The sequence below is a fragment of the Drosophila innubila genome (assembly GCF_004354385.1).
Source record: "Drosophila innubila isolate TH190305 chromosome 3L unlocalized genomic scaffold, UK_Dinn_1.0 0_D_3L, whole genome shotgun sequence".
Classification (NCBI taxonomy): Eukaryota; Metazoa; Arthropoda; class Insecta; order Diptera; family Drosophilidae; genus Drosophila; species Drosophila innubila.
This window is the reverse complement of record NW_022995376.1, coordinates 5624794-5637426: the sequence shown is the minus strand read 5'-3', so window position 1 is coordinate 5637426 and position 12633 is coordinate 5624794. Positions and strand designations below refer to the sequence as shown.

The window sequence follows — 12633 nt, the reverse complement described above, 5'->3', positions numbered from 1 at the left end:
GCGAGCCTAGCTCTAAAAATTGAGTCAAATATTTGTTAAAAACTACTTGGGAGATATGTGATAAGTTAAAGGGGGGAAGGGCTAAACGTAGTTGAACTAAATTTTAGCTACTATTAACTAAAAGTCCTTGTCGAAGCACACGACATAAAGCTAGTTACAGATACGAGTTGAAAGGAGTACTTAGATTTATATGGATTATCGGCTAACATTGACACATTTATAAAATATGTTTTCTTCTGTAGCGTTGCAATCAAATCGTTTCTCCAGCTCTCTAACTCTAGCTCTACACTTCTCCTGTTTCTCTCTCTATATATGTTCATCTTTTAGGCACTACATCACTTTTCACTATAAACTACCCACCCTACACATGGTCTATGCATGTTTGACCCATTGTCCTCGCCTTGCCACGCCTAATACATGTGGTGCATGGTGTAGGGGCAACAGACCGCGTAGCTGGGCACTCGCGAGTACAATCCGGACATGCCCTTCATGTAGACATACTGAACTGGAGGTCGCAATATGCTCTGCTGCTTCTTATCCTTTTTGGCTGACTTGGATGAGCTGCCGCAACGGCTGTTGTTGCTGCTGCTGCTGTTGCTGCTGCTGTTGCTGTTGCTGCAACTGCTGCTGCTGCTGTTGCTGTTGTTGCTGCGGTTGCTGCTGTTGTTGCTGTTGTTGCTGTTGTGTGCCGTCAATGATTTCTTCGTCATCGGCGTCCTCAGATGCCGCAAGGGTGTGCTGCTGCAGGACAAGGAGCGCAGCGATGCTGTTGCCGTTGTTGCCGCCGATGCGGAGAAGTGTTGCAAGATGCGGCTGACCGAGGAGGAGATGGAGATGCGACTCAGATGCAGCTTGGATGCACTTCTGGTTGCTGTTGCCGATGCAGCGGATGCAGAACGTGGTTGTGACTCAGTGTGTGGCTTTAGATTTATATTTTCATTCTCATTTTCATTCTCATTCTCATTCTCATCCACCTGCTCTTCCTCATCGACGCTGCTGCTGTCGTCGTAGTGTGGATGCAGTTGCTCCATGGCGCTGCCCGGACGATACACAGTCTCCACATAGATGTGTGCATTGTTGTCATAAAACTCCAAGCCCGGCGAATATGAAGCGGACGATGTGTTCTCCAAATCCAAGCTGGAACCACCATGCAGCACCTCCTCAATGCGCGATCCACGCTCATAGCTGAGACTAAACGAGTCCGTCGAGGAGCTGCGTATGTCATCCTGGCTGCTGTAGACCGTATCATTCTGATGATGATGATGCTGGAAATGTCTGCCCAGATGCTTGCTGAGCAACTGCAGCAGACTACGCGATCTAGAGAGTTTCTGGCCACGTTGGCGCTGCTTCGACTGCTTCGATTGCTTCTCGCCCAGATCCATGGAGGAGTTGGTCATGGAGCTGCCGCTGGAGCTCGACTTGGAGCAATTGTTGGGTGAAAGCGTATCCATTTTCACGGCTATTTGACTTTATTTTATTTTTTCTTTAATTTCTTTTAATAATGTTCTGCTTTTTAGGAGACACTTTTGAATAGAGTTCTTTAGTTTTGGTTTTGTGCACTTGGAACTTTTTGGTTAAACGCTTGTCGCGATGTCTTGGCACTGACTGCTGGGGCAGGCGAGCGTGTTGCGACTTTTATAGTTGCACCCAATGTCGACAGCTTCGCGTTTAACCTTCGTGTGTGCGGCAGACCACGACCTTACCCCGCCACCGCCCCCTTGATATCCTGGCAACGACGAGGACACTTCGTGCGACGTGTATGCCGAGTCAGGCGAGTCGTGTCCACAGTGCCACAGCAGCTGTCGTGGCAGCCACAACGTGAGCAGCAGCTTCACAGTTGCCACATTTTGCAGTTGCTTGTCATTTTTACGTGCTTCAGTACAACCTGTTGCCTTATTCAAAAGTGTTTTCTTTCATTACAACGTGACTCTTGCTGGCTGTTGTTGCCCCTGCCACCTGCCACCTGCAACCTGCTAAACAATGCGGCACAAAACCAAACGACGATGTTGCACTTTTTAGTTTTTAACCTTTGCCTTTGCCGTTGCCTTTGCTTCGTGATTGGGAACGTGACCCTTGCACGTCATACACAACATTTCCACGGAACATTTCCACATTTTCTCAACACTATTCACTTGGCGCCTAAGTTTAGCCCTTGGCTTCAAATCTTGCCACCAACTTTGCTCCTGTTGCACTAATGCGGCTGCCTTGTCTCACGTGAAATGCTGCCACTGCAATCTAGTCTTTATCCTTGATAAATTAATTGTCATTAACTGCATTTGTTTGTGGTTGATGGCCAAAGATACTGGCCTGGTTAAAGGATTATACAGATAAGGTACTATAAATAATTGTCGCCATGGCAGTGCTTAAATTTCAGCTGGCTAAAGTAATAAGGAATTTATTGGACACCAAAGTGTGACTAGCTAAAGGAGAAGCTCAGAAGGAAAACGCTGCTTTCCTCAGTGAAAAACTTTTGTTTTCTTAAAAAAATTCTTACACTGTCTTTATTTGAGCGTTTGTCTTTCAGTCTGCAGCTTCTGTTTTGAAATTAGTGCCTGTTTTATCTTTGCCTTCTTCTAAAGAAAATTCGGAATAGCTGGCAAATATATCTTTTAGGCCTTTAATAGAGAGCTCATATACTTCAGCTATCTATTAAAAAAATATGCAAATGTGTTACAGATTTTTTTTTTTTATAGATATGCTACTTATCTATTCTTAAATAAGGCATCTTCTTAAGGATAATTTTTTTTAATTAGGAAAGCTCTCTATTCTTAAGAAGACCTCTTACTTTTACATTTGGGCTAATTCTGCTTTCATTTCAGGTATCTTCCTTTATGGTATCTTATTTTTAGCATAACTATCTATTTTAATTTATTTTTAGAAAGAGTTTTTCGATTAGAGTATTTTCATAAATGTATTTCCTTTTGAGCATTTAAGCATTTTACAATTTTAATTCTTTTTAACACTTCTCTAGTCTATTTTTGAAATGCGATCTGCTTTTAGACTTTCTAAATTTATTTTCTTTCCGAAAAATACTCTTGTATTTTTTAGGAAAGCTCTCTTAAAAAGACCTCTTACTTTTCCTTAAGGGCTAATGCTTACTTCATTTTAGGTCTCTTCCTTTAATGTATCTTATTTTTAGCATAACTATCTATTTTACTTTATTTTTAGAAAGAGTTTTTCGTTTAGAGTATTTTCATAAATGTATTTCCTTTTGAACATTTTAGCATTTTACACTTTTAATTCTTCTTTCCACTTCTCTAGTCTATTTTACAAATGCGCTCTGCTCTTAGACATTCTAAATTTATTTTCTTTCCCAAAAGAGCTGTTCTTAAATGCTTTCTTCCTACATATGTACATCTAATAATATTTAAACAGCTGTTTTCCATTATGCAAACACTATTTGCTTCTTCTTTAGACTTTCTTTCTAACTAATTTCATATAGAGCATCTCCTTAAGAATACCCACGAGTATTATTTGTAGAAAAGTATTTGTAAGTAGTTTTTGTAATACCTTTTTATTTGGGCATCTTTAACAGAATCAGGTAGCTTCATCTCTAATGTGTTGGTGTTGAAAGTGTTTTTAGTGAAGCATTCAAGGTCATAATCTTAAACTCGGAAATGTGTAACAATGTCACGTAGCAGCGATTTGGTCACCTGTTGTTTGGTTTGGTCTCATTGCCACAGCCACAACGTGTGGAGCTTAGCATTCGTTGTGGCAAGCAGTGGTTGCAAGTCGTCAACTGTGCCTCCTGTGACGCTTGGCAAATTGAAGTAAAAGGCATTGGAGAGCTTATTTGTTGGGTTTATTAGTTAGCTCGGCTTTCACATTTTCACATTTTCACATTTTCTCACATTCGCTCACATTCTCCCACATTCCCCTGGCAAATATTCAGACTGTTGATGGATTTCTGTCCCGCTGTGACCATCAAAGCAGAAACGGTTACAATGACAAGGCTCCCATGTCGATGTCGAGGGCTCCTCCATTGCGTTGATAGCCTGGTGAGTAGGCAGCTGTATAGTAGGTCTGCGAAAAGTGATATTCCGGGGCAGATCTGCGGTTATAAGTGCCATAATAGCCATTGAAGCCAAAGTGGCTTTGAGGTGGCGTTCCCCGCACTCCCAGGAAAAAGGAGTTAAGTGGTTTGGCCTTGACGCTGCCCAGATGAAGACAGCAGGCAATGAGGAGCAACCACTGCAGGTGGCTAACAAAATATTAGCAAATGAATTGCCAAGATTGTTTGCGATTTGCTCACCCAAAGATAATTGCGCATTTTGCTGGTTGTTTATCTTCCTTTCCTCTTAATTCCTCTTGTTGTTTGTTCTTTTCTCTTCTTAAGACTTTCGTATTGTTGTCTCTGACCGCTCCTGTGGTTTGAGTTCACTTTTGCATTCTTGTGGCCCTTTTATACCTTCTTGCAACATGCGTTGGTCCGGTTCTGGAAACTTGCTTTGTCCACATCGTTGCCACATCGCGTCGCAATTAAGTGAATATATGTAGCGCTCTTTTTATATGTTCTAAATATATATTGGCAAAGTGTGTAGGGAATCTTCTGCTTGTTATGCTGACTACAGACACGCGCAACTTCAGCTGAAACTTGTTTGAGTGAAAATGAAACTGATACCTAGAACTAGTCCAATCTTCAACAATCTATGCATCTAGTATACGATTCAAATTAAGCATTTCTGATTACTTTGCATAAGGTTTCGCTGGACTCCACGTGAGTGCTGAGCTTTCATAAGCGACAGTCGACTAGATGATGCTCTTTTATAAATAAGAATTTAATTATTAGTTCAATATCTAAAACTATTAATGTGATATAAAGGTATTCTATCTCCACGATGGACTGGGGCTCTTTACTTGAAAAAAGTTGAGAAGATTTTTGTAATATCTCAAACTAATTTTTCCATCTCACCCTTAGGAGATTGAGATGTTCTTAAGTTTTTATGAAATTGTTACTTGTTCTGTATATTTGAAATGTACTTATTTTATTTAAATTTTAAGACTTTCCCTCTTCTTTTTAAAATAGCTTAGTGTCTCCACTAAAAGTATTTATTCTAGCCAAAAACTTAACTCTCAAATTTATTTTTCCATCTCACCTTTAGGATTAATGTTCTTAACTTTTTATGAAATTGTTACTTGTTATGTTCCTTTGAAATGTACGAATTTTATTTGAATTTTTTGACTCTCACTCTACTTTTTAAAATTGCTTAGTGTATCCACTGACAGTTTTTTATAAATGCCTAATTATTCCAATTTTAATATCTACCTCTCAGATTGGGGATCTTTAGATATAATTGAGTGACAGGTTTTCTATGCAATAAATGATAGGTAACTTTATTGAAATTCATATATAATAAAAACTATATTTTTTTATGTATTCTAATTAAAATGTATCTCAAACTAATCTCTGGGTTAGATGGGTTAGTATTCCAGTTCTATAAAGAAATGAGGCTAGACTTGCTAACAGAGCTTTATCAGCTATCTATCCCATTTTTAAATATTATTATCCAATTTTTCTATCAGTATCTTATCATCAGCATTCACATGTTTCCTTTTTATAGTTGACAAAATGCTTAAAAATCTCGTTGGATCCTATTGGCTTGATTAGTACCCATACGCAGGGTATAAAAAGCAATTAAGTATTAATTAATTTATGCGATTATATTAGCGACGTTTCCGTGAGCATTTGCGTGCGTATTTCTACTTCTCTGTTTCTTATTCCTTAGCCTTCTTTGAATTGGCTGGTCCGAATCCATGTGACCAGTAACGGGTCACGTTTTCTGTCGTGTTGAGGGAGCAAAGCGCAAAAGTTTTCAAAGTTTCCGCTGGAATTGTTGCAGTTGCAACTGTTTGGTTTCCATGTGCAAGGCGCCCTACTCCCCTAGTTTTCCCATTTCCCTACATTTTCCACCTGTCGCTGTAGTTGAAGTTTAACTCGCCATTTATTTTAAACACGGGTTGAAGGTGCATGGCTCAGGATATTCGATAGAAATTACCAGATGACCTGTTTGGATTAATTCATACGCTTTTGTCGGGGCCAATAACTGACCAAGGGGTTCAATAATCCTAATGTTATAAAGGGGAAACTCTTTTGACGCATAGACTGCAAAACAATGACGACTTTGCTTTCAATGCTGGCTGACGAAACTTTATTCAAATTTCATGGAAAATTATTTTCGCCATAAAAGCGATACCTTAGTACAGATACTCGTAGGTCAGGGGTTGATAATCGGTGCGATATTGTTGCTGAAATGAGCTGGGAGTCTGAACGCTGTGGTAAACATGCGATTGAGTTGCCGGTGCCACCAGACGAGCATAGGCCAAAGGCACCACTGAACCACCAGAGTGGGCATAGGTCAAGCCATTTGCCGTAAAATAGCCATAATTTGGAGTGTAAAGCAGCTCATGGCCCAAAGCAAGGCTCAGCAGGCAAGCGAGGATAATGAACTGCAAAGGAAGAGGAAAATAAATAAGTAGTTGATTAAAAGATTCTACCAATTGTTGTCACTTTGGTCTCCCAGCTTACCAGCTTCATTGTCGAGTTGAACTTCAGGAAATGCGCACACAAACTGAATCCCATTTGGAGTCGGGATCGGGCTTTTATAGTCGCCTCATCAGTCGAAAGCGGCGTCCACTTCAAGCTGCCAAGGTCAAAGGCATTGCGGCAAATTGAAAGAAGCCTTTAACTCACTTTGAATGCAGCTACAATTGCACTTCGATTGACTAGAAGTCAGAGATGTACAAATGTACAAGAAGAACGAATAGCAGAATGGCATTTTCGCAGTGCTGTCATTTTAGCTACTTTACAGCTATTTTGTCATAGTCAAGGCTAGAGCATTTTATGCTCTAACTTTGCCAAAACTTAACCGATTTTTAAGCGGAATATCATTTTGATCATTATTTGGCCTCTATTTTGATTCTGCATCAAAATCTTAATAACTTAGAAAATTCAAGATTTTGGCTTTCACTGACATATTTTCCATACTTTAACACTTTTTCACAAACTTCAAACTCTCATAGCTTTGCCAAAACTTAACCGATTTTCATGCGGAATATCATTTTGATCATTATTTGGCCTCTATTTTGATTCTGCATCAAAATCTTAATTACTTAGAAAATTCGATATTTTGGTCATCACTGTCATATTTTTCCATACCTACCCCTTGACTTTTATCAATAACTTCGAACTCTCATAACTTTGCCAAAACTTAACCGATTTTCATGCGGAATATCATTTTGATCATTATTTGGCCTCTATTTTGATTCTGCATCAAAATCTTAATTACTTAGAGAATTCAATTTTTTGGTCATGACTGTCATATTTTTCCATACCTACCCCTTGACATTTTATCAATAACTTCGAACTCTCATAACTTTGCCAAAACTTAGCCGATTTTCATGCGGAATATCATTTTGATCATTATTTGGCCTCTATTTTGATTCTGCATCAAAATCTTAATTACATAGAAAATTCAATTTTTTGGTCATGACTGTCATATTTTTCCATACCTACCCCTTGACATATTATCAATAACTTCGAACTCTCATAACTTTGCCAAAACTTAACCGATTTTCACGCGGAATATCATTTTGATCATTATTTGGCCTCTATTTTGATTCTGCATCAAAATCTTAATAGCTTAGAAAATTCGATATTTTGGTCATCACTGTCATATTTTTCCATACCTACCCCTTGACATTTTATCAATAACTTCGAACTCTCATAACTTTGCCAAAACTTAACCGATTTTCACGCGGAATATCATTTTGATCATTATTTGGCCTCTATTTTGATTCTGCATCAAAATCTTAATAGCTTAGAAAATTCGATATTTTGGTCATCACTGTCATATTTTTCCATACCTACCCCTTGACATTTTATCAATAACTTCGAACTCTCATAACTTTGCCAAAACTTAACCGATTTTCACGCGGAATATCATTTTGATCATTATTTGGCCTCTATTTTGATTCTGCATCAAAATCTTAATTACTTAGAAAATTCGATATTTTGGTCATCACTGTCATATTTTTCTATACCTACCCCTTGACATTTTATCAATAACTTCGAACTCTCATAACTTTGCCAAAACTTAACCGATTTTCATGCGGAATATCATTTTGATCATTATTTGGCCTCTAAAATCATTCTGCATTTAAGTTCAATTAATTTTGTAAAAAAATTATTATTTTACTTTTATGAAATTAGCTGTTTTCTCCCTGAATATTCTGGCAACACTATTGGGAAGGTAAGGTAACCTGTCCCTCAGCTCAGTTCTGTGTCTATTTGCAGTTGATCGTAGTGGCACGCTGACAAGATAAGCTGCTCTGCACAGCCTGCCACATAAATACGGCAACACATTGTGGCACATTCAATGAGCACTTCATCTTCAGTTCCCACTCCCACTTCCACTGTCACTCCCTCTTCCCGTCTTCCTTTGGGGCATTTACTGTTTACATCTTTGCGTTTGTTTTGGTTACGTTTCTGCTGAAATCAACAATTAAATGAGCTTTTGGCACTTCCGGTCGTTCTTTTCACAACTTATTCAAGGTCAGCCCCGAAAAACCGGCAGTGGGCGTATTTGCTTTTCTGAACTTGAACTGGGCAAAAATTTGCGAAGTTTTCCAAGTGCGCAACGTCTTTGTTTTCCGCATGTGGCAAGGTTGGAGGCGGGGACGGTAAAGTGGGTGTGGCTCTGTTTTTTGGGTCCGTAAACAGAATCCTACGCACACGGCAATTAAAATATTGTGTAAATATTATTATTCCTTTTGTACAACATTTGTGTGCGACGCATTTCATATTTTGACCAGTTGTTGATTGTGGCCAATTGCGCAGCATCTTTGGTTACCAGAGTGGTGCAATAAAACCACAGCTAAGATAGCGAAACGACCCACTAGCCCCAAGTGTTGTGGCCTTTATGATTAGCTGGTAATTTAAGCCAAATACTCATGCTCGAGTCATTCACTTGTGTTTGAAATTTGAGCTGGCTAAGAAGTGCAGCAAGGTCAGTTGCCAAATTGCCAAGTTGCCAAGTTGCCAGTTATATAAATGCCGCAAGACAATGCAGCTAATCAACGAGTCTTGTTGCAAGCAACCACGCATTCAGTTCGAGTCCACATCAACGCCCTCAACATGTTCAAACTGGTGGGTTAATAGCCTGGGCCAATTATCTGGCTGTCAACTGTTTCTTTAATATAAATTCTATTCCTTTTCTTTTCATTTTGTTGCCAGTTTCTGTTGCTGTCTCTGTGCGCCGCCTTCACCTACGCGGCTCCCAGTCTTTCAGGTCTGTCGGGTCTGTCTGGTCATCATGGACACATCCTGGGCAGCTCCAGCTCGTACCACACTTGGCCACAGGCTGTTCATGTGGTGCGTCCCATTTGGACACCACATACAATTGTGCGGCCCATCATACACGGCAACCTGGGCCATAATAACTACGGTTATGGCCATGGTTGGTAATGAAATGCCGTCAATTGGCTGTCAGAGGCGGCAACCTCAAATCTGCCACGCTTCCTTTCAACTGTATTGCCTGAAATAAAGCATTGAACTTGTTGGGAATGCCAGAATGCATATTTTCTATTATTTCGAGTGGTATAAAAGTGTCTGGTTTTGGCCAACTCTGTTGCAGTTGGCCTACAGATTCGCTGCAATATGTGGTCCTTAATTGTGGCTTGTTCTCTGCTATTGTTGCAGTTGATCTATGCCCAACCATTGCAAGTGTATCTACTGTCACCAACATGGCATATAGTGGAGTCTCCCCAACTTCGTAATGAGCTTGGCCAACCAATTGCTTCAAAGGATCTACAACAACTGGTCATTAGAATCCACCAGTTAAATCAGCCAACCAATAATCTAGATTGGACTCAGGCCAGATCCAAGAAGCACAAGAAGCCGCCCTTATATCCTTATTTTAACAAGCAGGTCTTTGGTGATTTATCATTTAATTTCGGCTTTAACTTCAACTTTAAATTGAGCAACAGCGTGGGATTCAATAAGCCGTCAAAACGTGCTGTTTTAAGACCAATGCAGCACTAAGGGTTAATTAGTTAAATGACTGTTGCATACATTCAGGCTGCAAGAAATTTACTTTAATTTATTTGAAATATTTGGAATAAAATAAAAGCAGTTTTCTGTTGTTCTTTTGCTTGGTGCCTCTTTTTATTATTGTTAGGTCTTAAGCGGGACTTCTGAGTCTATCTGTGAACAGAAAGACTCAGACACAAAGGGTTAAATTGGTAAAAATAAATGTTAAATGTTTTTAATAAATTCAAATTAATGTACAATTTTGTTGTTTCGTTTGTCGTAAATTTTTGTTTAATTTCTGGTTTATTATCAGCAGCATTCTTGATGTGATTTTAGGGATCTTATTTATTTATTTATCTACTTTATATGGTTCGCAAGCTTTATGAAATACAGAAAATTTCTATTCCATCTGTAGTTTCGTTGTTAGTAAAATATTAACTAATAAATCTCAGCTGCATTTTTGAGGTGTTTTCCATTTACCTTTAAAAAAACTTTGGCCGCAACATAAACTAGATATAATTTTTGAGCATACTTTTAGGCTGAGATTTAAAATTGAAATTTATACAAAAATGAATTTTTCAGTTGTAGTTTCGCTTGCTATACAATTTTTTTTTTTATTGTTAATTTTCAGAAGTATTCTCTTTCGAAGTACATCCTGAGAATCTTGGAGTTAAAAGTTCACTAAATATATATATCTTACTATATATAAAGCTGGAAAAATGTCCTTTGTTTCAATATAAATATAATAAAAATAAATCAAAATTTTCGGATATTTCGTTTGTTATCAACTTTTTATTAGATTGTCAAATTTGAGCAGCATTTTCTTGGTTGTTTTTCGGAGTCCATCTTCTACTTCCTGAGCAGCACGGGGGCGGTGTAGGCGGCAGCGTAGGGCGAAGCGACGTAGGGAGAGGCAACGTAGGGGGATGCCACATAGGGGGATGCCACATAGGGAGATGCCACATAGGGTGAGGCAAAGTTGCCGTGATACTCGGTGCTGTAGACGACGGCAGAGGGTGCGGCAGCCACCAGTGGTGCAGAGTAGGCCAGTGGTGCAACGATTCCTGGCTTGGCGGCAACGCAGGCAATCAGAGCGAGGACAACGGCGGCAATGAACTTGAACATGTTGATTTTGTTGTTGGTTGTTTGTTGCTTGACTTGTCGATGGAACAAATGAAACTGATGTCTTAACAAGTGACAAGCCGTTGTTTATATACCCCCCAAAAGCAGTTAACAAAATTGGTAAGACCTTGCAAGGCCAGCCCAACGGAATTCTGCTGGCAATTGTCAGTGAAATCACGTACGTAAAGTCAATTTGGTCATAATAGTATAATATAATCAACGTGGTTAATTTTTAAGCAATTTCTTTGACTTGGCTTTTGGCTTACCGAATTTGTGCTGGCCAACAAGGTTTGACCAAGGCTCTACCTAGTAATCGGATTGGTATAAAAGGGCTCTGAGCCGGGCCAACATCATCAGTTCAGTTTCAACGAACCAAGCAAAAAAAACCAAAACCAATCCAACAAGATGTTCAAGTTTATCGTCCTCGCCGTTCTCGCTCTGGTTGCCTGTGTTGCCGCCAAGCCAGGAATTGTGGCACCACTGGCCTACTCTGCACCCTATGTGGCATCTCCCTACGTGGCATCTCCATACGTGGCATCCCCATATGTGGCATCTTCCTATGTGGCATCCCCGTATGTGGCATCTCCATATGTGGCATCCCCATATGTGGCATCACCCTACACCGCCGCCTACAGCGCTGCCCCACTGCTGCTGAGGAAATAGATAAGCCAAGAAACATACAACCACCCGGAAAGATTGACTCTCTGAATGAATATAAACAAATAAAAAAAAAACTGCATCAAATGAAACTCAATTCTCAATTCTTTTGTTTTTATTGCATTTTTATCTTTGGCGCTTTTTCAGTTGGGTTCGGTTCAAGGTCTTTGCCTTTCCATCTTATCGGAGAGAGACTGCAAGCAGGAAGCGTCTCTCGGTTCTCTATCTCTCCATTCTTTCTTCACGATTGCATTCAGGCGGCGTACAAAGCTCAAAGATTTCCTGGTTTCCATTTGGATATGAATTTTGTTACTTATTAAAACACTTTGCGAATTTTTTATATAGCTCTTATAGCTCTCATAGCTCTTTTTATAATACGAGATATGTATTTTTTCTCTGTGTCTACTCACCAGGTTACAATCTCTGCGTTGAGTGATAGTAATTTTCCATGTTGTATAAGGCTCAAAGATTTTTATATTCCCATTTGTTTCTAAATTTTCTTTCACTTATTTTTTTTACAATAATTTAATAAAAATATTTTTAGCTTTGAAAAAAATATGACTTAATCAGGAATTCTTCAGGTTTTTAAGCCATACAAAATTGAATGTGTTTTTGATCGCATTGAATGGGTTTATTGGTTGGTTTACTTTTCTGGAACAACCTAAAGCGTAATGATTTTCAAAATATTTTTTTACTGTTTTAAAATCAAGCTGAACTAATATTTAAGGTACCAAAATAAGTATAAAATTTATGTTACTATACTTTTTTCAAGTAAAAATTGTGGTAATTATATATCTATATATATTTTATTGGATTATTTAAAAAGT

At 38.9% G+C, this 12633-nt stretch overlaps 5 protein-coding genes across 5 annotated transcripts; 2 read left to right on the top strand and 3 right to left on the bottom strand.

The window, feature by feature from the left end:
- Nucleotides 1-410: 410 nt before the first annotated feature.
- Nucleotides 411-1451, bottom strand: LOC117788779 (serum factor response D). Its single transcript, XM_034627646.1, has 2 exons — nucleotides 623-1451; nucleotides 411-547 (listed from the first exon to the last, which is right to left on the bottom strand). Exons 1-2 carry the CDS (start codon nucleotides 1449-1451, stop codon nucleotides 411-413), a joined length of 966 nt encoding a protein of 321 aa, XP_034483537.1.
- Nucleotides 1452-6121: 4670 nt separating this feature from the next.
- On the bottom strand, nucleotides 6122-6579 carry LOC117788215. Its single transcript, XM_034626912.1, has 2 exons — nucleotides 6527-6579; nucleotides 6122-6447 (listed from the first exon to the last, which is right to left on the bottom strand). Exons 1-2 carry the CDS (start codon nucleotides 6533-6535, stop codon nucleotides 6196-6198), a joined length of 261 nt encoding a protein of 86 aa, XP_034482803.1. The 5' UTR covers nucleotides 6536-6579; the 3' UTR covers nucleotides 6122-6195.
- Nucleotides 6580-9109: 2530 nt separating this feature from the next.
- On the top strand, nucleotides 9110-9573 carry LOC117788388. The gene is made up of 2 exons (XM_034627152.1): nucleotides 9110-9145; nucleotides 9233-9573. Exons 1-2 carry the CDS (start codon nucleotides 9134-9136, stop codon nucleotides 9461-9463), a joined length of 243 nt encoding a protein of 80 aa, XP_034483043.1. The 5' UTR covers nucleotides 9110-9133; the 3' UTR covers nucleotides 9464-9573.
- A 1216-nt stretch (nucleotides 9574-10789) lies between these two features.
- On the bottom strand, nucleotides 10790-11187 carry LOC117788072. Its single transcript, XM_034626738.1, has one exon. The coding sequence runs from the start codon at nucleotides 11150-11152 to the stop codon at nucleotides 10877-10879; it is 276 nt and encodes a 91-aa protein (XP_034482629.1). The 5' UTR covers nucleotides 11153-11187; the 3' UTR covers nucleotides 10790-10876.
- A 332-nt stretch (nucleotides 11188-11519) lies between these two features.
- Nucleotides 11520-11903, top strand: LOC117788152 (cuticle protein 4.9-like). The gene has a single exon (XM_034626821.1). It carries the CDS (start codon nucleotides 11555-11557, stop codon nucleotides 11810-11812), a length of 258 nt encoding a protein of 85 aa, XP_034482712.1. The 5' UTR covers nucleotides 11520-11554; the 3' UTR covers nucleotides 11813-11903.
- Nucleotides 11904-12633: the final 730 nt, after the last annotated feature.